Source organism: Capricornis sumatraensis, chromosome 14 (assembly GCF_032405125.1).
Source record: "Capricornis sumatraensis isolate serow.1 chromosome 14, serow.2, whole genome shotgun sequence".
In the NCBI taxonomy this organism is placed as follows: Eukaryota; Metazoa; Chordata; class Mammalia; order Artiodactyla; family Bovidae; genus Capricornis; species Capricornis sumatraensis.
In genome coordinates this window covers 15,248,548-15,273,494 of record NC_091082.1, presented here as the reverse complement: position 1 = coordinate 15,273,494, position 24,947 = coordinate 15,248,548, and the positions used below count along the sequence as shown (strand labels likewise).

Here is a 24,947-nt window from a genome sequence, read left to right as displayed (position 1 = left end):
TTTTGGCCATAAAAATGAATGGAATTAAGCATACCAGAATTTTGTCAAGTTTTTGAGAGAAATGAGCAGTCCAGTCTGAAAAATCTTCAAAAGATTTTAGAAATCTTAATAAAATTGCCTTTATGAGCTTTAAAATCCTTAGTTTTTTTCTTAACTTGTATAAGCAAGACGTAGGTTATAAAAGTAGCAAAAGGGGACTTCCCTGGTGGGCTAGTGGTTAAGAATCTGCCTTCCAGTGGGGTTAGAATAAGTGCAATCCCTGGTCAGGGAACTAAGACCCCTCATGCTCCATTTATGTTGTTCAGTCGCTCAGTCGTGTCTGACTCTTTGCGACGACATGGACTGCAGGATGTCGGGTTTCCCTGTCCTTAACTGTCTCCTGGAGTTTGCTCAAACTCATGTCCATAGCTTTGGTGATGCCATTCAATCATCTCATCTTCTGTCACCCCATCTCCTTCTGCCCTCAGTCTTTACCAGCATCTGGGTTTTTCTAATGAGTTGACTCTTCAAATGACCAAAGTATTGGAGCTTCAGCTTCAGGATCAGTCCTTCAAATGAATATTCAGGGTTGATTTACTTTAGGATTTACTGGTTTGATCTCCTTGTAGTTGAAGAGATTCTCAACACTCTTTTCCAGCACTTAGAACTAACACCCAAAAAAGATGTCCTTTTCATTATAGGGGACTGGAATGCAAAAGTAGGAAGTCAGGAAACACCTGGAGTAACAGGCAAATTTGGCCTTGGATTGTGGAATGAAGCAGGGCAAAGACTAATAGAGTTTTGCCAAGAAAATGCACTGGTCATAGCAAACACCCTCTTCCAACAACACAAGAGAAGACTCTACACATGGACATCACCAGATGGTCAACACCAAAATCAGATTGATTATATTCCTTGTAGCCAAAGATGGAGAAGCTCTATACAGTCAACAAAAACAAGACCGGGAGCTGACTGTGGCTCAGATTATGAACTCTTTATTACCAAAGTCAGACTCAAATTGAAGAAAGTTGGGAAAACCGCTAGACCATTCAGGTATGACCTAAATAAAATCCCTTATGATTATACAGTGGAAGTGAGAAATAGATTTAAGGGCCTAGATCTGATAGATAGAGTGCCTGATGAACTATGGAATGAGGTTTGTGACATTGTACAGGAGACAGGGATCAAGACCATCCCCATGGAAAAGAAATGCAAAAAAGCAAAATGGTTGTCTGGGGAGGCCTTAAAAATAGCTGTGAAAAGAAGCGAGGTGAAAAGCCAAGGAGAAAAGGAAAGATATAAGCATCTGAATGCAGAGTTCCAAAGAATAGCAAGAAGAGATAAGAAAGCCTTCTTCAGTGATCAATGTAAAGAAATAGAGGAAAAGAACAGAATGGGAAAGACTAGAGATCTCTTCAAGAAAATTAGAGATACCAAGGGAACATTTCATGCAAGGATGGGCTCGATAAAGGACAGAAATGGTAGGGACCTAACAGAAGCAGAAGATATTAAGAAGAGGTGGCAAGAATACAGGGGAGAACTGTACAAAAAAGATCTTCACGAGCCAGATAATCATGATGATGTGATCACTAATCTAGAGCCAGACATCCTGGAATGTGAAGTCAAGTGGGCTTTAGGAAGCATCACTATGAACAAAGCTAGTGGAGGTGATGGAATTCCAGTTGAGCTGTTTCAAATTCTGAAAGATGATACTGTGAAAGTGCTGCACTCAATATGCCAACAAGTTTGGAAAACTCAGCTGTGGCCACAGGACTGGAAAAGGTCAATTTTCATTCTAATTGCAAAGAAAGGCAATGCCAAAGAATGTTCAAACTACTGCACAATTGCACTCATCTCACATGCTAGCAAATACTCAAAATTCTCCAAGCCAGGCTTCAACAATACATGAACTGTGAACTCCCTGATGTTCAAGCTGGTTTTACAAAAGGTAGAGGAACCAGAGATCAAATTGCCAACATTCTCTGGATCATCGAAAAAGCAAGAGAGTTCCAGGAAAACATCTATTTCTGCTTTCTTGACTATGCCAAAGCCTTTGATTGTGTGGATCACAATTAACTGTGGAAAATTCTGAAAGATATGGGAATACCAGACCACCTGACCTGCCTCTTGAGAAACCTATATGCAGGTCAGGAAGCAACAGTTAGAACTGGACATGGAACAACAGACTGGTTCCAAATAGGAAAAGGAGTACGTCAGGGCTGTATATTGTCACCCTGCTTATTCAACTTATACGCAGAGTACATCATGAGAAACGCTGGACTGGAAGAAACACAAGCTGGAATCAAGATTGCTGGGAGAAATATCAATAATCTCAGATATGCAGATGATGCCACCCTTATGGCAGAAAGTGAAGAGAAGCTAAAAAGCTCCTTGATGAAAGTGAAAGAGGAGAGCGAAAAAGTTGGCTTAAAGCTCAACATTCAGAAAATGACGATCATGGCATCCGGTCCCATCACTTCATGGGAAATAGATGGGGAAACAGTAGAAACAGTGTCAGACTTTATTTTGGGGGGCTCCAAAATCACTGCAGATGGTGACTGCAGACATGAAATTAAAAGACGCTTACTCCTTGGAAGAAAAGTTATGACCAACCTAGATAGTATATTCAAAAGCAGAGACATTACTTAGCTGACTAAGGTCCGTCTAGTCAAGGCTATGGTTTTTCCTGTGGTCATGTATGGATGTGAGAGTTGGACTGTGAAGAAGGCTGAAGTTGGACTGTCAAAGCTGAGTGCCAAGTTGTTGGTGCTTTTGAACTGTGGAGAAACCTCTTGAGAGTCCCTTGGAGTACAAGGAGATCCAACCAGTCCATTCTGAAGGAGATCAACCCTGGGATTTCTTTGGAAGGAATGATGCTAAAGCTGAAGCTCCAGTACTTTGGCCACCTCATGTGAAGAGTTGACTCATTGGAAAAGAGTCTGATGCTGGGAGGGATTGGGGGCAGAAGAAGGGGACGACTGAGGATGAGATGGCTGGATGGTATCATGGACTCGATGTACGTGAGTCTGAGTGAACTCCGGGAGATAGTGATGGACAGGGAGGCCTGGCGTGCTGTGATTCATGGGGTCGCACTGTTCAGTTCAGTCGCACAGTTGTGTCCGACTCCTTGCAACCCAATGGACTGCAGCACGCCAGACTTCCCTGTCCATTACAAACTCCGGGAGCTTACTCAAACTCATGTCCATTGAGTCGGTGACACCATCCAACCAATATCAGCCTCTGTCGTCCCATTCTTCTCCCGCCTTCAATCTTTCCCAGCATCAGGGTCTTTTCAAGTAGGTCAGTACTTTGCATTAGGTGGCCAAAGTATTGGAGTTTCAGCTTCAACATTAGTCCTTCAAAAGAATATTCAGGACTGATTTCCTTTACCATGGACTGGTTTGATCTCTTTTCAGTCCAATGGACTCTCAAGAGTCTTCTCCAACACCACAGTTCAACAGCACCAACAACTTGGCACTCAGCTTTCTTTATAGTCCAAATCTCACATGCATACATGACTACTGGAAAAAATGTAGCTTTGACTAGATGGACCTTTGTAGGCAAAGTAATGTCTCAGCTTTTTAATATGCTGTCTAGTTTGGTAATATTTTTTCTTTCAAAGACCAAATGTCTTTTAATTTCATGGCTGGAGTCACCACCTGCAATGATTTTGGAGACCAAGAAAATTAAGTTTCTCACTGTTTCCATTGTTTCCCCATCTATTTGCCATGGAGTGATGGGACTGGATCCCATGATCTTAGTTTTCTGAATTATGAGTTGTAAGCCAACTTTTTCACTCTCCTCTTTCATTTTCATCAAGAGGCTCTTCAGTTCTTCTTCCCTTTCTGCCATAAGGGTGGTGTCACCTGCATATCTGAGGCTATAGATATTTCTCCCAGCAATCTTGATTCAAGCTTGAGATTCCTATAGCCCGGCCTTTCCCATGATGTATTCTGCATGTAAGTAAAATAAGCAGGGTGACAATATGCAGCCTTGACATACTCCTTTCGTGATCTGGAACCAGTCTGTTGTGCCATGTCCAGTTTTAACTGTCACTTCTTGATCTACACGCATACTTCTCAGGAGCAGGTCACATGGTCTGCTATTCCCATCTCTTGAAAAATTGTGCAGTTTGCTGTAACCCACAGAGTAAAAGGCTTTGGCATAGTCAATAAAATAGAAGTTTATATTTTTCTGGAACTCTCTTGCTTTTTCGAGGATCCAGTGGATGTTGACAATTTGATCTCTGGTTTCTATGCCTTTTCTAAATCCAGCTTGAACATCTGGAAGTTTGCAGTTCGTGTACTGTTGAAGCCTGGCTTGAAGAATTTTGAGCATTACTTTGTTAGCATGTAAGATGAGTGCAATTGTGTAGTAGTTTGAACATTCTTTGCATGATTGGAATGAAAACTGACCTTTCCAGTCCTGTGGCCACAGCTGAGTTTTCCACACTTGCTGGCATATTGAGTGCAGCACTTTCACAGCATCATCTTTTAGGATTTGAAATAGCTCAACTGGAATTCTATCACGTCTAGCTTTGTTCATAGTGATGCTTCCTAAGGCCCACTTGACTTTGCTTCCAGGATGTCTGGCTCTAGGTGCATGATCACACTTTCATGGTTATCTGGATCATGAAGATCTGTTTGTGTAGTTCTCCTTTGTATTCTTGCCACCTCTTCTTAATATGTCCTGCTTCTGTTAGGTTCATACCATTTCTGTCGTTTATTGTGCCCATCTTTGCATGAAGTATTCCCTTGGTATCTCTCATTTTCTTGATGAGATCTCTAGTGTTTCCCATTCTATCCTTTCCCTCTATTTCTTTGCATTGATCACTGAGGAAGGCTTCCTTATCTCTTCCTGCTACTCTTTGGAACTCTCTATTGAAATCGGTATATCTTTCCTTTTCTCCTTTGCCTTTAGCATCTCTTCGTTTTTTCAGCTAATTGTAAGACCTCTTCAGACAACCATTTTGCCTATTTGTATTTGTTTTTCTTGGGGATGGTCTTTATCACTGCCTTCTGAACAATGTCATGAACCTCCATCCATAATTCTTCAGGCACTCTGTCTATCAGATCTAGTCCCTTGAATCAATCTGCCATGTCCACTGTAAAATTTGATTTAGGTCATACCTGAGTGATCTAATGGTTTTCTCTTTTGTTGTTGGAAGAGGGTCGTTGCTATGACCAGTATGCTCTCCATTCTCTTGGCAAAACTCTGTTAGCCTTTGACCTGCTTCATTTTGTACCCCAAGGCCAAATTTGCCTGTTACTCCGGGTATCTCTTGAATTCCTACATTGGCATTCCAGTCCCCTATAATGAAAAGGACATCTTTATTGGGTATTAGTTCTAGAAGGTCTTGTAGGTCTTCATAGAACCATTCAGCTTCAGCTTCTTCAGCATTACTCATCAGGACATAGACTTGGATTACTGTGATTGAATGGTTTGCCTTGAGAATGAACAGAGATCATGCTGTCATTTTTGAGACTGCATCCCAGTACTGCATTTCGGACTCTTTTCTTGACTATCATGGCTACTCCATTTCTTCTAAGGAGTTCTTGCCCACAGTAGTAGATATAACGGTCATCTGAGTTAAATTCACCCATTCCAGTCCATTGTAGTTCACTGATTCCTAAAATGTCCGTGTTCACTCTTGCCATTTTCTGTTTGACCACTTCCAATTTGCCTTGATTCATGGACCTAACATTCCAGGTTCCAATGCAGTATTGCTCTTTACAGCATCAGACTTTACTTCCTTCACCAGTCACATCCACAACTGGGTGCTGTTTTTGCTTTGGCTCTGTCTCTTCATTCTTTCTGGAGTTATTTCTTCACTGATCTCCAGTAGCATATTGGGCACCTACAGACCTGGGGAGTTCATCTTTCAGTGTCCTCTTTTTGCCTTTTCATACTGTTCGTGGGTTTTCAAGGCAAGAATACTGAAGTGGTTTACTATTCCCTTCTCCAATGGACCATGTTTTGTCAGAACTCTCCATTATGACCTGTTTGTCTTGGATGGCCATCATGGCATGGCTCATAGTTTCATTGAGTTATACAAGGTTATGGTTCACGTGATCAGTTTGATTAGTTTTCTGTGATTGTAGTTTTCATTCTGCCCTCTGACAGATAAGGATAAGAGGCATATGGAAGCTTCCTGATGAGAGAGACTGACTGAGGGGGAAACTGAGTCTTGCTCTGATGGGCAGGGCCATGCTCAGTAAATCTTTATTCCAATTTTTCTGTTGATTTGGGGGCTGTATTCCTTCCCTGTTGCTTGACTTGAGGCCAAACTATGGTGGAGGTAATGAAGATAAAGGTCCCATGAAGGCAATGCTGCACGCAGTGCCTCTGACCCTGCAGCAGGCCACGGCTTCTGCCAGAAACTCCTGGACAGTCACAGGCAAGTCTGGGTCAGTCCATTGTGAGGTCACTGCTCTCTTCTCCTGGGTCCTGGTGTGCACAAGGTCTTGTTTGTGCCCTCCAAGATTCTGTTTCCCCCATCCTGTGTAAGTTCTGGTGGCTCTATGGTGGGGTTAATGGCGACCTCCTCCAATCAGTTCAGTGATAAAAAGCACGAGTTAGAAATGAATAGTTACCATTATCAGTGATGGCACATGTGTTAGATTGTCAGCACTGCCATAAGGAAGTGTCATAAACAGAGTGCCAAAACAACTGAAATTTATTTCCTCTCAGTTATGAAAGCTCAGAGTTTGAAATGAAGGTGTTTCCAGCTCTGGTTCTTTCTGAGGAATCAGTAATGGATTTGTTCCAAGCCTCTCCTCTTGGCTTGTGGATGTCTGTCTTCCATTTACAAGTATCTGTCCCTGGGTCTGAATTTACACTTTTTATAAGGATGCCAATCATTCTGGATTAGGCCCTTAAGGTCTTCTTTATCTTGCTTACCTCGGTAAAACCCTCTCTTTAGAGAATTTCACCTTCTGAAGTAGTGGCAGCTAAGACTCCAGCACATTTTTGGTGGGGCAGAGAAACACAATTCAACCCATAGTGGTGGTGGTGGTGGTTTAGTAGCTAAGTCATGTCTGCCTCTTGCGACCCTCATGGACTGTAGCCTGCCAGGCTCCTCTCTCCACGGGATTCTCCAGGCAAGAATACTGGAGTGGGTTGCCATTTCCTTCTCCAGGGGATCTTCCCGACCCAGGAATCAAACCTGGGTCTCTCACACTGAAGTTGGATTCTTTACTGACTGAGCTACGAGGGAAGCAGCCTAAAATGTTTCTAGGCATCTGTCAGGGAACTTTAGGATTCTTGTATGTTGTTTTCTGTTTCTCATGAACCCTCTGTTCCTTATCAGTTCCTGGTAGACAGGAACGAGTGGAGCGGTGCAGTGTTCCCAGGACTGAGGTCATGGGACAGAGCACATGAATGGATTTCCTTCAGTAACCTTTTACCCTAAGGTAAAACTGTTTAGTCACGACCTTCTTACTCAAGATATGGATTGTCTTCTGGCCTTGTGACAATTGTTATTTCAGGGAAGCCCCCCAAAAGATGCAAGGGTAAATATAAATCTCAAGAAATAAATGAATTCCCTCATGCCAAAAAATAAAACTGTCTCGTTCCCTTTCTTTTTCCTAGAGAGTTTCCTTTTAGGAAATTTGCAATTGTAAATCCTTTCTTTGTCTCTTAGAGACATGCAAAACTTTTGAAAACGTGAATAACCTCCAGACAGCTTTGTTTCCCAGGAATGTCTTGAGGGCCTTGGAACTATCTTTTTGAAATGGGAACATAAAGTACCCTGTTTGTCTCTTTGGGAGTTTAGCCTAGATGCCTGGCTCCAAGTTGTAACTTCTTGTTTGCTACAAAGATAGAAGACAATTTATTTTTCCTTTGAATCAAGACAATTAACATGTACGTAAATGACTGTATCTGCTCAGCTACATAAACAGATGAGATGTCTTTCTGTCCTTATAATCTCTTTAGGGGATTTCTGAGATGCATATTATACATAATCTGATTTAAAGCTTATTCAAACAAAACTTTTCTACATTAATGAAGAGGATTTTAGGTTGGAGGAAATTTTTATTTTTAATTAATTCCCCAACACAGGTCAAATTTCATCTTGTTCTTCTTTTCCCCTAACACAATTGACACACAATAGTGTAGACACACAGATTCACCAATTCTGAAAATAACTTCCACTATTATAACCTCACTGTATCAGCTGAACTGGTATGCAATTAAATACACATAGGAAAGATCCTGATGCTGGGAAAGATTGAGGGTATAAGGAGAAGGTGACAGAGGATGAGATGGTTGGATGGCATCACTGTTTCAATGGTCATTAGCTTGAGCACACTCCGGAAGATAGTGAAGGACAGGGAAGTGTGGTGTGCTGCAGTCCATGGGGTTGCAAAGAGTTCGACGTGGCTTAGTGACGGAACACAAAACCAATAGAATATTTATTAGTAATGATGTCAACAATACTAATTTATAATTATGCTTTTGAGACTATTTATTTGAGCACTGATTATATGCCTAAACTGGGCTAAATATTGTGACTAGATTGTGTGATGTGACCTTTGCGATGACCCTATCATTTGGCTATCATCACTACTTTCCAGAGACAACTGCCAAGGGCTATGACGGTGTAAATGTTTTATCCAGGTTCCATTCCTAGACAGCAGTAGAGCCGTGAGTGGTGTGACTGCAGAACCTGTCTGGCTTCATCACGGGGTGATCCTCCCTTACATGTCATGAAGGAGACCGCGCCACACCAAGCCAGCATCGACTCCACTGGCTGTCTAATCCTGGGTTTGTCTGTGCATGCTGAGCCATTCAGCTGTGCTTCTTGGTGTTAAGGCAGCGTATGACACAAGGGACATTTTCTGAACACTAATGGCTTTACGTTTCTCTTATGCACTGACCAGATGAAACTGAGCAGGACCCTACCTTTTTTTTTTTTTTTTTTTTTCAGTTTCCTAGACCTTCCCCGATTTCTAAAGGGCAGATTCAGTTACTAATTAGGGGAGTCAGATAATGCAGAAAGAAACAATAGTGATCCATTTATAGTTACTATAAAATATTGGCTGTCTTTCCCTTGTTATACAATATGTCCTTATAGCTTATTTATACCTAACAGTTTCTACCTCTTAATCCCCTGTAGATTGCCCCTCCCTTCTTCCTTGACCGACCTGTTTGTTCTGCATATCTGTTAGTGTTCTTTTTTGTATATTCACTAGTTTGTATAAACTTTGAAAAGTATAGATCACCATCCTGTACATCAACTATACTTCAATAAACAAGGAAAGAAAAGGAAAGTACAGCTATGGGTCCGGGTCTGGGCTCCTCCTTGGGGGATGTGCCTACAATCTGATCCACATCTCTGAAATCTATAGGAACTAAGGCCCCCACACTGGTGGAGGATGGTAACCTCATGCTGAGCAAAAACTCCTGGACTCCAGACTGGTTGGAACCAGAAGGCTGATCATTGAGATTCCCAGAACACAGCCTCCAACAAATCAGAGGAGAGTTACACACCCTGCAGTCCCCCTCCCAATTTTGCCTATGAAAAGTCTTCCCAGAAAACCATCAGAGAGTTCAGGTCTTTAGGGCAGGAGCCTCCCCTTTCTCCTGCATGGCCCTGCAATAAAACTTTCTCCACTCCAAACTCAGACCTTTCTGTTTCTTTGGACTCACTGACCTCCGGCTTGCTGATTGGGTTCGACAACATTGATAGCGATATGATCTTGGGGAAAAAAGTGATTTAGGCTGTCTTAAACTCAGTTTCCTTATCTGGAAGCAGTCTCTAATAGCAGCGTCACTGTGCTTATAAAGTAGCAGTGCTAAGACTCTACTGACATAATGTATGTGACCAGCAGTGAAGATGGAAATCACCAGACAAGAGCACAGAAGAGCCCTCACTCAACTGTATGCTACACGGGGATCAAAACAGTGCCTGGCATAACAGGGAATCAAAGTGAAAGAGAAAACTAACCAAACAAACAAAACCATAAGGATCCTTCTACCTTATATTATTACAAATAATGAAGATGGCATAGATTTGACACATTTTCACATGTATAAGACCGGATCTTTTTTTTTTCCTCTCCTATATCTAATTCTCCCAGTATACTAACATCAAGTACACCTTGAATGCAAAGTCCGTTTATCCCCACAGACAGCCTGGACACTGAGAATGAAAACCACGCCTTTCTGTCCCCGTAACATGACTGCGCAATAATGCCACTGTCTTCCTTAGCATTATTCTCATATCCTTGCAATCCTAATAAGTCTCCACCTGGAAAGACCCTCATTCAATAAAATTTCAGTTCTTGATAGACTTTGACCTTCCTTCCCCCACTACAAAGCTCTCTTGAGTCTTAATTAGCTCTATCTGATTTCAGGCACATTTTAGATTTCTGCTGAGAAAATCCACCTTTGGTTATTTTAAAACCACCCTTCTCAGGTGGATTTTGAGTCTTTGACATGTCAGGACCAATGTTTATTTGATCGCAGGTATATGTTTTTTAGGCCTTCCCAGGTGGCAGTAGTGGTAAAGAACCGGCCTGCCAATCCAAGAGATGTAAGAGACGTGGATTCCATCCCTGGGTCAGGAAGATCCCCTGGAGGAAGGCGTGGAACCCACTCCAGTATTCTTGCCTGTAGAATCCCACGGACAGAGGAGTCTGGTGGGCTACATACAGTCCATAGGGTCGTAAAGAGTCAGACATGACTGAAGCAATTTAGCACACAGCACATACGTTTTTACCCATGGATAGCTTACTCAGCGCACAAATTCTGGACACCTTTTACATAACAGTGTGAAGAGAGGTGCTGACCACAAGTCAAGGAACAAGGAGTTTTAAGTAAAAGCAGATAATCGATAATCCTGACGATTTCAAGGGCATTTATGACACCAACCACCCATCTTAGCAGTTGATAAGCAGCTGGATGGATGCTCATGGGATAGAAGCGCAAACACCTTTCAATTTTAATAAATATTTATAAACAAAACAAAACAAAACAAACCTCTCCTGAGGTGACAGTTCCCTTACTTTGTTGTTCAGTCACCAAGTCATGTCCAATTCTTTGCTATCCCATGGAATGCAGTTCCACGGAAGATCCCCTGGAGGAAGGCTTCCCTGTTCCCTACTATCTCCCAGAGTTTGCCCAAGTTTATCTGGAAGATCCCCTGGAGAAGGAAATGGCAACCCACTCCAGTATTTTTGCCTAGAAAATTCCATGGACTGAGGAGCCTGTTGGGCTACAGTCCATGGGGTTGCAAAGGGTCGGACATGACTGCGTGATTGAGCACGTGTTCATTGGATCAGTGATGCTATCCAACCTCTCATCCTCTGATGCCATCTCATCCTCTGTTGCCCTCTTCTGCCTTCAGTCTTTCCCAGCATCAGGGTCTTTTCCAATGAGTCGGCTGTTCGCATCAAGTGGGCAAAATATTGGAGCTTCAGCTTCAGTATCAGTCCTTCCAATGAGTATTCAGGGTCCCCTTACTTACCTAAGCAATAAACTTGACTTTGTCTCAGATTGTATGTCAGATTATCTCATCTGGGGACTAACTTTCAACAAAGCCCATGGGTTTTCTAGGATTTAAAGGATTTTTGAAACCTGCAAATATACATGTCTTGACATAGCACTAATGATATTATCAATAGTAGATATCATTTGTGAGTGTATGTATATATATATATATTTTTTTTCCACGTACATTTAGTTCTTTCATAAATCATGATTTCAATTTGTGATCCATGATGCCAGCATGAGATATTTCCATCATGTTCACTTCTGATATCACTGGTTCAAATCCATCACTATACACTTTAAAAAACTTATAAATTAAGATTTTAGCCCCACATAGGAATTCAAAATAGCATTTTTATTTTTAATATTTCATGGCATTTCTTTCTACATGTAAAAACTTCCCAAGTTAGTCTTTCAATCCAAACAGGTAAATGCAACTCACTTGACCATGCGGCGACTCACCTTTTCCAGCTTTGAAAGAGCGAGAGAGTAGCAGTCTTTGGCTCTGAACTGCATGAACCTCATGTTGGCTGGGTGGGTGAGCTCTGTGATGATACTGAGGCTGGAAAACAACCTACATTCCAAAGAGATATTTGCATTACACTAGCGATCCAAAGTGGTGTTTTCATAACAACAGGTTTAGGAGTGAGTGATTCCTAGCCTCAGGCATTAAACTACAGGCAGTTGGGAGAGCAAGTCATGCCACACGAACTGTTTTGTGGAAGAGAAATGCATTGCTATTTTCCAAAGAATATTTTAACCAACATTTTAGCACTGTAAGAAAACTAAATTCAGTAATTTGATTTTTATTATGCATTTTCTCGCTCCTCATAAAGCTGATTGAAGAAGTTACCTCGTGAAAAATAATGAAATATAAATTTATAAGATGAATATGTGGATTGGCAAAAATTTCCCACAATGAGCTTATTGTCCATAATGTGAGTTCTAAGATTTCCTGCAGCTCTCTGTTCTCACAGTATGTGCTTTTAATTGTCGAATCTTACTACAATGAAGCAAATATTGTCATTGAAATAACAACTCATTGCAATGAACTGAGGACATGGCTCAATGGATAGTGTTCTTCTAGAAGAATCCTGAGAATTTCCACTCATCCTAGAGTTTTACATAAGCTTTCTTCCTATTTTACATCCTCCTGCACAATCCACACATGCACGTGTACATGTGCACGCATGCACGTGCACACACACACATACATACATACACACACTTGATGTTTTCCTCCAGAAAAATAGGGCAAGATAAAACCACAACAAACACCTTACTGTTGCTGTGGCTGGTGATCTGATCTTTAGTTGATGTCTCTACATCACTGGTAGCTCTCCTGATTCACATATTTTGAGATTCCCTGTAGCAGCCACTTTAAGTGATAATCAGCTTTGTTCTCCATACAATATGTATTTAAAGTTAGTTAAGGCCACTAAACTATGGGGGCTTCCCTGGTGGCTCAGACAGTAAAGCGTCTCCCTACAAGGTGGGAGACCCGGGTTCAATCCCTGGGTCAGGAAGATCCCCTGAAGAAGGAAATGGCAACCCACTCCAGTACTCTCGCCCGGAAAATTCCATGGATGGAGGAGCGTGGCAGCCTACAGTTCATGGGGTCGCAAAGAGTCGGACACGACTGAGCAACTTCATTTTTAAGGCCACTTAAAAAATCTCTGCAGGTAGCTGCACCCTTGCCTAGACCTCAGGCTCCAGAATGGACTGAAATATTCAGGACAGAAACATTCAGTTAGCAGCTCAGAAACACGTTGTCTCCATCTGACCTTTTATTTTTTAAAGATTCTTTTTTATGTGGTCCATTTTTAAAGTTGTTATTGAATTTGTTGCAATATTTACGTTTTGGCTTTTTGGCCATTAGGCATGTGGCATCCTACCTCCTTGACCAGGGATCGAACATACATCCCCTGCATTGAAAGGTGAAGTCTTACCCACTGGATCACCAGGGAATTTGATCTTACTCTCATTATCTGCTGGGTCCAGGAGGGAGGGTGCTGTTACTCACATGCACCTGAGCACTTGATCTGATGTCTTAGAGAGGAACTGACTTTCAGCAGGACCCATGAGATCACCCCTCTCCTCAGCTCTAACTCTATAAAACTGATGGATGCTTTGCCAGAATGAAAGTCTCCCTCCTTCTGGGAGTGAGAGGGCTCCCTGCAGGCTTTCTGGGATTTTCCCAAAGGGCCCTGAACTCAGTTTCCACTGGGCTTCATCATCCTCTCATTTAAGATCTAAACAACTCTTAAAAATGCTTAATTTCAGAGTTATCTGTGAAAACTATATGCCGCCTTGGTTACATTGCTATAACAGTATTGACGCTTACCTAATCAAAACACTTGAAAATTACGATATCATTAGGTGTTTGATAAGATCTACACTTTGTGGGAAGCAATATAACCAAAATTGCGTGGCCTCACCTCCATTTTGAGAGCAAATATTATTAAACTGGGTTGGAAAAAAGTTTGTTCAGATTTTCCCAAAAATACATTAAGTATGGGGTTTCCCAGGTGGTGCAGTGGTAAAGAATCCACTTGCCAATGCAAGGAATGCAAGAGACACGGGTTCGATCCCTCGGTCAAGGAGATCCCCTGGAGTAGGAGATAGCAACCTGCTCCAGCATTCTTGCCTGGAGAATGCCATGGACAGATGAACCTGGTAGGCCACAATCCATGGGATTGCAAAGAACTGGACACTACTGAGCATGCATGCACACACAGTTTACGGAGAAACAGCGTATAATCTATATTCCACATGACTTTCTTTTAGAAGCCTTATTCTTCTCCCTCAAAAGTCACCAATGTGCGTACATTTGACAAAAAGTTCATTTTTTCAGACACTTCTGAAAAATCAGAAGGGTGAGTTAGCAAGTGAAAGTCGCTCAGTCATGTCTGACTTTTTGTGACCACATAAACTGCAGCCCACCAGGCTCCTCTGCCCATGGAATTCTTCAGGCAAGGATACTGGCTGCTACTGCTGCTAAGTCGCTTCAGTCGTGTCCGACTCTGTGCGACCCCATAAACGGCAGCCCAACAGGCTCCCCCACCCCTGGGATTCTCCAGGCAAGAACACTGGAGTGGGTTGCCATTTCCTTCTCCAATGCATGAAGGTGAAAAGAGAAAGTGAAGTCGCTCAGTCATGTCTGACTCTTAGCGACCCCATGGACTACAGCCTACCAGGCTTCTCCGTCCATGGGATTTTCCAGGCAAGAGTACTGGAGTGGGGTGCTATTGCCTTCTCCAAGGATACTGGAGTGGGGTGCTATTCCCTTCTCCAGCGATCTTCCTGACCCAGGAATTGAAACTGGATCTCCTGCACTGTAGACAGATTCTTTACCATCTGAGCCACCAGGGAAACCTGAGAAATTAGAAGAGTGGCCTAATGGCAAAAAATATCAATTGACTTTTGGGCTGGTACTACTCTACCTGGTAAGCCTAGGAAGTGCCACCAACTGACAAATCTCTTACCATCTGGAAGTTTCAAAAGTCTTCATTTAAGAAATATTTTGAAACAATCATGTCACTAAAGATATTTACCATGTTATGGTCTGTCACAGACAATATTCAATAATCCGACACAGCAGAAATGAAAACGAATACATAATAGTAGCAAAATAGACAGTGAAGATAAAGCAGAGTCTCATTGAGAGAATAAACAGCATGTTCATGATCTGAGCTTCTGAAAAGGAAAATTAACTGACCTAAGGTTTTCCTCTTTGTTCAGTTTTTAAAAAACTCTTTTGGAAGTTAAATACAAAAAAATGTCCAAAACTCTATCACACGTAAAATTTAAAAGGCAGTATTATTAGAGCTTTCCATGCATTAACTCATGCAATCTCCAGAACATCAGGTGGAGACCTCCTTGTTCTGTGTTTCTGTTTGCACCTCCTGTTCCCTGGGAGGAGTTGGGGACCTATGGCTCACCCCTGGCTCTGCCTTCTCTGTATCTCTGGGTTTGCGCTGGTCTGAGCCAGGCCTTCGGGTGAGCTCAGCCCCACAGGGTGGGCCCAGTGATTGTCTAGCAGGGCCCCTGATCAGACTCCTCTCTACTGCCAGGCACCAGCCCAGCACAGTTCTGTGTGGGGATCACCATCTGCCAGATAGCGGTCCTACTATGGTCACTGCTACTTTCAATAAATAGGTGGGTAGGGAAGGAGATTCAGATGACCCAAATAAAAAGGAGTATTATTAAGAATATTCATACATGTCAGAGTTGCTAATTTAAACTTTTGTAATCTCTACTTCTGTATCTAACCCTCAATAGTAGTTGTTAGATCATAATTTCATTACTGTGGTTTCAATTTACTGAGGACCATATTTAGCATATAATTTAGTAAATAAGTATCAAGTACCTGCTATTGGAAAACTCTGGTTTCCAAGAGATTAAAAAAAAAAAGTATAATGTTAAATCCCTGCCTTTGGTTTAGACTTTAGAAAAAAACTGCAAAAAGTTCATAAATTATATGAATGTATATATTTTTCTAAGGATGCTAAAAGAGGTTGACTGAAATCTGTGATTCACAAATTAAACAGGAACATCTTGGAAGGTGCTAAGATGCATGGTCAGGGAAGGAATTTCTGAGGAAACGAAGCTGACAACAAGTAAGAAGTGTATCTTATATTTTAGAAATTTTCATTTTCTCTGAGAAATATGACTTTTTCTTTCATATATGTTATTTTTGAATTTTAGAAAAAATTTTGGATTACTTGAATTTTTTTCATTATAATCCTTTTCTAACAAAATACATCAAATATGTACACACAGTGTGCCTTGTACGACTCTTTACAATCCTATGGACTGTAGCCCACCAGGTTTCTCTGTCCATATATATGTGTAGACAGATACATTTGATGCTTTAGTAAGAGACAGTGATAAAATATTTGAGTGATCCAGTCATTGCGTTTAAGTGACTTCTAGAATTGAAATTAGATAGAACAATAATATTTATGTGATGGGCCATTTCTGTTCTATATAATTGAACCTACTCCATTTATGTTACTTTAAACTGAAAAACTGAGTGAATTATCTAGTTTGCCACCTAGTAAAATCTTAGAACTTACTCCAGTGTCCTTCAAATCCATAAAATATTACCTGTATTGAATTATAATACTTCATATTTACAAATTTGATTGCTTAAGAGATTTAATTATATACCTTTACAATACTGACACTGTACACATATTTCTGAACCTTAACATGATTTGAGTATATTTTGAATATATAACATTTTAGAAATAAAAGGACATAAAACGAGAAGTGAAAGGAAAAGGAGAAAGGGAAAGATACACCCATCTGAATGCAGAGATTCACAGAATAACAAGGAGAGATAATAAAGCCGTAAGAGAAAGAGGCAAAGAAATACAAGAAATCCATAAAATGGGAAACACTAGCGATCTTTTCAAGAACATTGACGGTACCAAGGGAATATTTCATGCAAAGATAGGCACAATCAAGGACAGAAATGACAAGGACCTAGCAGAAGCAGAAGAGATTAACAAGAGGTGGCAAGAATAGACAAAAAAACTGTACAATAAAGGTCTTAATGACCCAGATGACAAAGATGGTGTGATCACTCACCTAGAGCCAGACATCCTGGAATGTGAAGTGAGGTAGGCTATAGGAAGCGCTACCATGAACAAAGCTAGTGGAGGTAATGGAATTCCAGCTGAGCTATTTAAATCCTAAAAGATGACTCTATTAAAGTGCTGCACTCAATATGCCAGCGAATTTGAAAAACTCAGCAGTGGCCACAGCAGTGGAAAAGGTCAGTTTTCATTCCAATCCCACCAAAGAAGGGCGATGCCAAAGAATGTTCAAATCACCATACAACTGCACTCATTTCACATGGTAGCAAGGTAATGCTCAAAATAATTAAAGCTTGGCTTCTGCAGAATATGAACCAAGAAATTTCAGATGTACAAGCTGGATTTAGAAGAGACAGAGGAACCAGATCAAATTGCAAACATCCGTTGCATCGTAGAGAAAGCAAGAGAATTCCAGAAAAACATCTACTTTTGCTTTACTGACTACACTAAAGCCTTTGACTGTGTGTAGAAGCATAATGTTAGTCATTCAATCATGTCTGATTCTTTGCTACCCTGGGGACTATAGCCCATTAGCTTCCTCTGTCCATGGGATTCTCCAGGCAAGAATACTGGAGTGGGTTGCATTCCCTTCTTTAGGGAATTTTCCCAACCCAGGGATCAAACCTGGGTCTCCTGCATTCCAGGCAGATTCTTTACTATCTGAGCTATAGAGAAGTCCTACATGTAAGTGGCTCAGTCATGCCAGCTCTTTGGAACCCTCGTACTGTAGCCCGCTGGGCTCCTCTTCCATGGAATTCTCCCAGCAAGAATACTGAGTGGCTAGCTGTTCCCTTCACCAAGGGATCTTCCCAACCCATGGATCAAACCCAGTCTCCTGAACTGCAGGTGGATTCCTTAACATCTGAGCCACTGTGTGAATCACAACAAACAGTGGAAAATTCTTCAAGAGATGGAAATACCAGACCACCTGACCTGCCTCTGAGAAACCTGTAAGCAGGTCAAGAAACAACAGTTAGAACCAGACATGGAACAGCAGACTGCTTCAAACTGGGAAAGGGGTATATTAAGGTTGTGTATTGTCACCTTACTTATTTAACTTCTATCCAGAAAAAGAGAAGAGTGAAAAATTTGGCTTAAAACTCAACATTCAGAAAACTAAGATCATGGCATCCAGTCCCATTACTTCATGGAAAATAGATGGGGAAACAGTGGAAACGGTGACAGACTTTATTTTGAGGGGTCTCCAAAATCACTGCAGATGGTGACTGCAGCCATGAAAGTAAAAGACACTTGCTCCTTGGAAGAAAAGGTATGACCAACCTAAACAGCTTATTAAAAAGCAGAGACATTACTGTGCCAACAAAGGTCCGTCTAGTCAAAGCTATGATTTTTCCAGTAGTCATGTATGTATGTGAGAGTTGGACTATAAAGAAAGCTGAGCACTGAAGAATTGATGCTTTTGAACTGTCCTGTTGGAGAAGGCTCTTGAGAATCCCATGGACTGCAAGGAGATCCAACCAGTCCATCTGAAAGGAAATCAGTCCTGAAAATTCACTGGAAGGACTGATCCTGAAGCTGAAACTCCAATAATTTGGCCACCGGATGGAAAGAACTCATTTGAAAAGACCCTGATGCTGGGAAAGATTGAAGGTGGGAGGAGAAGGGGACAACAGAGGATGAGATGGTTGGATGGTATCACCGAATCTATGGACATGAGTTTGAGTAAACTCCTGGAGTTGGTGATGGACAGAGAGGCATGGCATGCTGCAGTCCATGGAGTTGGAAACAGTTAGACACCACTGAGCGACTGAACTGAACTGAACTGATGCAGAGTACATCATGGGAAATGCCAAGCTGGATGAATCACAAGCTGGAATCAAGATTTCTAGGAGAAATATCACCAGCCTCAGATATGTAGATGATCTCACTCTAATGGCAGAAAGTGAAGAGGAACTCTTGATGAAGGTCAGAGAGGAGAGTGAAAAAGCTGCCTTTAAACTCAACATTCAAAAAACTAATATCATGGCATCTAGTCCTATCACATCAAGGCAATAAATGGAGAAAAAAATAGAAAAAGTGGAAGACTTTACCATCTTGGGTTTCAAAATCACTGTGGATTCTGACTGCAGCCATGAAATTAAAAAACACTTGCTTCTTGGAAGAAAAACAATGACAAACCTGGGTACCATATTAAAAAGCAGAGACATCACTTTACAGACAAAGCTGTGTATCATCAAAGCTGTATTTTTTCCAGTAGTCATGTAAAGATGTGAGAGTTGGACCATCAAGAAGGCTGAGTGCCAAAGAATTGATGCTTTTGAATTGTGGTGCTGGGGAAGACACTTGAGAGTCCCTTGGACTGCAAGGAGATCCAACCAGTCAATTCTAAAAGAAATCCACCCTGAATATTCACTGGAAGGACTGATACTGAAACTGAAGCTCCAATCCTTTGGCCACCTGATATGAAAAAACAGCCAACTCACTGGAAAAGACCATGATGCTGGGAAAGATTAAGGGCAGGAAGAGAAGGGAGTGACAGAGGATGAGATTGCTGGATAGAGTCACCAACTCAATGGACATGAGTTTGAATAAACTCTGTGAGATAGTGAAGGACAGGGAAACCTGGTGTGCTGAGTTCATGGGGTTGCAAAGAGTTGGACATGGCTTAGCAACTGAACAACAATTCTTTTTTTCCTAGGTACTCAGTTCAGTTCAGTTGCTCAGTTGTGTCCAACTCTTTGCCACCCCATGAATTGCAGCACGCCAGGCCTCCCTGTCCATCACCAACTCCCAGAGTTCACTCAGACTCACGTCCATCGAGTCCGTGATGCCATCCAGCCATCTCATCCTCGGTCGTCCCCTTCTCCTCCTGCCCCCAATCCCTCCCAGCATCAGAGTCTTTTCCAGTGAGACAACTCTTTGCGTGAGGTGGCCAAAGTACTGGAGTTTCAGCTTTAGCATCATTCTTTCCAAAGAAATCCCAGGGCTGATCTCCTTCAGGATGGACTGGTTGGATCTCCTTGCAGTCCAAGGGACTCTCAAGAGTCTTCTCCAACACCACAGTTCAAAAGCATCACCATAAAGCAACATAATGATTGAAAATAATGTACTTTGTTTTATCTAAAAATGTTCTACCATTACTTCTCTAGTCAATACTCTAGTTACATTTTAAAATGACTTGTTTAATACTTTCTTTGTATAGTGGAAGAAAACTTGCTACCCCAAAATGCCTGTGGTATTTGAACTTATTTTTTATTCAAGGCATATTTCGATGTGGCTATTTAAATTTACTCAGTGATGTAAATATAATTGTGTAAAATATCTATGGACTAGTTACCTGCCTGAATTAATTCATTTAATAAATAATTCTGAAATGCTCAGGTATGCTAACCAACATAAAGATGAAAACCATACCAAACACTCTATTTCACAAATGGGGAGAACTCTGAGACTAGCTGCATTATATATTAAAGCAAGACAATCAAACATAACAACATAAAAATCTGGAAAATACTTATAATATTTAATAAAATATTTGTACTCTGGTATGTCACTCTATACAAGTTGATCTGTGGTGGCTGGGATTGATGTTTCTAAATCACAAGGGGTATATATTACTATGTAAGGTATATAGACACACTTAAATGCATGAGACACCAGTTTTAGACTCTAACTGAATATTGGCACTAAAACAAATATGAATATATTTTAATTTTTCACAAACACTTTTAAAACAATTTAGATCTGAATCTGAGGTAGTCGTTAAATGACCATATGGTAAACATCAGATATCTCCTAAATAGAAAAATTTAACCCATGTAAACCAAAGAAAATATTAAAATGTTTTTGCACTATATAAAGGAATTACTCTTGCATTGATACACATTCGGTATCAGTATTCTTGAACAACATCATTTCCCAAGTGCCTATGGGTGTCATTTCTTCAGTAAGGCTATAATTACTAGTTCAGTTCAGTTCAGTTCAGTTCAATTGCTCAGTCGTGTCAGACTCTTTGCGACCCCATGAATCGCAGCACGCCAGGCCTCCCTGTCCATCACCAACTCCCGGAGTTCACTCAGACTCACGTCCTTCGAGTCCGTGATGCCATCCAGCCATCTCATCCTCGGTCGTCCCCTGCTCCTCCGGCCCCCAATCCCTCCCAGCATCAGAGTCTTTTCCAATGAGCCAACTCTTCGCATGAGGTGGCCAAAGTACTGGAGTTTCAGCTTTAGCATCATTCCTTCCAAAGAAATCCCAGGGCTGATCTCCTTCAGAATGGACTGGTTGGATCTCCTTGCAGTCCAGGGGACTCTCAAGAGTCTTCTCCAACACCACAGTTCAAAAGCATCAATTCTTCGGTGCTCAGCCTTCTTCACAGTCCAGCTCTCACATCCATATATGACCACAGGAAAAACCATAGCCTTGACTAGACGGACCTTAGTCGGCAAAGTAATGGCTCTGCTTTTGAATATACTATCTAGGTTCGTCATAACTTTTCTTCCAAGGAGTAAGCGTCTTTTAATTTCATGGCTGCAGTCACCATCTGCAGTGATTTTGGAGCCCCCCAAAATAAAGTCTGACACTGTTTCTACTGTTTCCCCATCTATTTCCCATGAGGTGATAACACCGGATGCCATGATCTTCGTTTTCTGAATGTTGAGCTTTAAGCCAACTTTTTCGCTCTCCTCTTTCACTTTCATCAAGGGGCTTTTTAGCTCCTCTTCACTTTCTGCCATAAGGGTGGTGTTATCTGCTTATCTGAGGTTAATGATATTTCTCCCAGCAATCTTGATTCCAGCTTGTTTCTTCCAGTCCAGCGTTTCTCATGATGTACTCTGCATAGAAGCTAAATAAGCAGGGTGACAATATACAGTCTTGACGTACTCCTTTTTCTACTTGGAACTTGTTGTTCCATGTCCAGTTCTAACTGTTGCTTCCTGACCTGCACACAGATTTCTCAAGAGGCAGGTTAGGTGGTCTGGTATTCCCATCTCTTTCAGAATTTTCCAGTTTATTGTGATCCACACAGTCAAAGTCTTTGGCATAGTCAATAAAGCAGAAATAGATGTTTTTCTGGAACTCTCTTGCTTTTTCCATGATCCAGCGGATGTTGGCAATTTGATCTCTGAAATAATATTCCCTTTTTATTTTTACTCTTAACATGACATTTTTCCTCCTATAGTCCAGTCAATTCAAATGTCTTCTAACTGTTTGGCTCTCACTTGCTCTGACTTATCCTCAAACCATTCTTCACCTTGATGCTAAAATAATATTTTTTATTTGTTTTTAATTAATTTTAACATTGCTTTACAATTTGGTGTTAGTTTCTACTATACAGTCGCAAATAGTCAGACACGACTGAGCGACTGAACCGAACTGAACTGAACTCTACTATACAGCAAAATTAATTGGCAAAATAAATAAATAAATAAAGCCTGTATCTTTCAATTCCTGTTATTCCTAAAATAAAGCGCAGCTCCTTACACTGCTCGTCAAAGCCATGAGTGGTCTGGCTTCCATTTCCGTGTCAGCCTAGGGAGGACTTTCCCCTGGCTCTGCTCCAAGTGCGGTTTAGTTCCCAGAGCCTTGGTATTTGCTGCCCTCTTGTGGAATTCTCTGCTCATCTCTACACCCACTCAGCCTCTTTCTAGTAAAAGTGTGTGTGTACTCAGTTACTCAGCTGCGTCTTGACTCTTTGTGACCCCATGGATTGTATTTCACCAGGCTCCTCTGTTCATGGTATTTTTCAGGCAAGAATACTAGAGTGAGTTGCCATTCCCTCCTGGAGGGGATCTTCCTGACCCAGGAATTGAACCTGCGTCTCCTGCGTTGAAGGCGGATTCTTTGCCACTGTGCCTCCTGGGATGCCCTTCTCGTTGAAGACTGAATACCAATTGTTCAGGGAGGCATTCCTTCCCCCACTGGACTAGATCACATAGATTCTTCTATTTTCTTTCATTAGTTGTCAAACTAATGAGAGGGTAACAGGCAGGAAGGCCAGGGGTCTCCAAAGGGAGGAAATAGCTTGCAAGTGTCAGACATTTTTCTCTCTCTTAAGCAGCAGGAGGAAACAAAGGAGCTGATATTTTTCCCTCTCTATACAAATTTAAAAGGAGGTTTCTCTTAAAAGACTGTGTTGCCATAATGACACCTGGTTTCACCTGAAGTTAACTATTTTCAAACCTTGAGATAACAATGCATTTTTCTTATGGAAATGTTTGTCTTAAGCTATGTTAATGTACTATGCATTTACCTCAGACTCTGTCTTCAGGTCAGTTGCCTCATGGCTCAGAACCTACTTGACAAACCAGTATGTTATACTCAGATATTGTTCCCCTAATCCATGTAAATGAAACTATTTGTATGATAATTTATCCTTCTACAAGACTCAGGTTAATCATTTTATGGCCCAGGATGAACCATTTGGTGCCAAGATTATCCCAAAATGCATCTTATGGGTGAGGGGCCTGGTGCCATTCTGAGTTTTAAGACATTCCTTTCTTTCATTAACAGACTGCTAGTGACTATATAACATCCAGGTGAAGACTAGCAAGGGGGTACTCTTTCTGCCCCCTTCTGATGCCTATGTCAGAAGCTTTCTCTATCTCTTTTATACTTTAATAAAACTTTATTACACAAAAACTCTGAGCGATCAAGCCTCATCTCTGGCCCTGGATTGAATTCTTCTCCTCCAGAGGCCAGGAATCTCAGTGTCTTTTCGTTCAGCAACAACCTTTCACTAAGAATCCTTCTAGCTATATCTTTAAATGACTTGCTTAATATTTTTCTTGTAAAGTGGAGCAAAACTTGCCACTTCAAAATGTCGTTGGCATTGGAAATGGTTGTTTTTATTCAAGGCACATTTTGATGTGCCTATTTAAGTTGAATTTAGGTACTAACAGTTGTTCTTAAAAGTGTGAAAACGTTCAGCATTTCCCAAATGTATAGAGTGTTTTGTTAGGTAAAATCTCAGCAAAAGAAATTTAAATTTGAAAGTGAGGACCAGCATTTCTTTCAATTTGAAAAAATTGTAAGGAATCTTTGTGCTTGGAAGACTCACCTGAGTGCTTCTCTGAGATGTGTAAGGAAGGGTGCTTAAGCAGGTGGAAGAGAAATTTTAACAGGATTGAAGTTGACAAAGCGGGCTTCTCTGGTGGCTCAGGTCAATGCAAGAGACACAGGAGACATGGGTTCAATTCCCGGGTTGGGAAGATCCCCTTTAGAAGGAAATGGCAACCCACTCCAGGACTGTTGCCTGGGAAATCTCATGGACAGAGGAGCCTGGCGGGCTGCAGTCCAAGAGTTGCAAAAGAGTTGAAAAATGACCGAGCAACTAAATAACACCACCATGATAAAGACCTTCTCTGGCACTGTCTTCTGTGCTCTGAAATGGCCCTTAGGGGAGCAGGCGGGCCAGCTGCTAGGGATTCCAGTAGTCTCTTCTGAGCCAAGCAGGGGAGGGGATATGGCAACCTCTGGGCTAGAGGTCATCCACAGGAAGTTTGCTGCTCTATGGAGCAACGAGGAGCCCACAGAGCAAACTCCCCAGGAGAGAGGCATGCATCCAGGTAAGGACCCGCTCAGGTCCTTCTGCAGAGACACCATATGCTGGCACAAAGCATGGCTGAGTGTGGAGGTTCCTCTTGGTTCAGCCATCCCAGCACATGCTTCAGGGGTTCTCCCTAAGTGTCAGAGTGTTAACACTCTGGGTACTTCACTCTAAACTTTGTATGCTAAAGACGAATCACTTCCTGGGTGGGTATTTTGGGGCCCAGACAACAAACAGGTAACTGTCACACTGGATGAAGATACATTAAGCTGTGTTGTCCAGTGTTCAATCACAGAGCTGTGTTTCCGATACAACTCCAGGTGGAAAGGAATTCTCCCCAAATCCCCCCAAACCCTCTTCTG

At 41.6% G+C, this 24,947-nt stretch overlaps 1 protein-coding gene across 3 annotated transcripts in view; it reads right to left on the bottom strand.

The window, feature by feature from the left end:
* The window catches only part of KCNT2 (potassium sodium-activated channel subfamily T member 2), a 437,588-nt gene that overhangs the window by 52,177 nt on the left and 360,464 nt on the right, over positions 1-24,947 (bottom strand). For all 3 annotated transcript variants that reach the window (XM_068985918.1, XM_068985919.1, XM_068985920.1), the window contains one exon: positions 11,935-12,046. In XM_068985918.1, the coding sequence (XP_068842019.1) occupies positions 11,935-12,046 (112 nt within the window). The remainder of the gene's footprint in view (positions 1-11,934; positions 12,047-24,947) is intronic.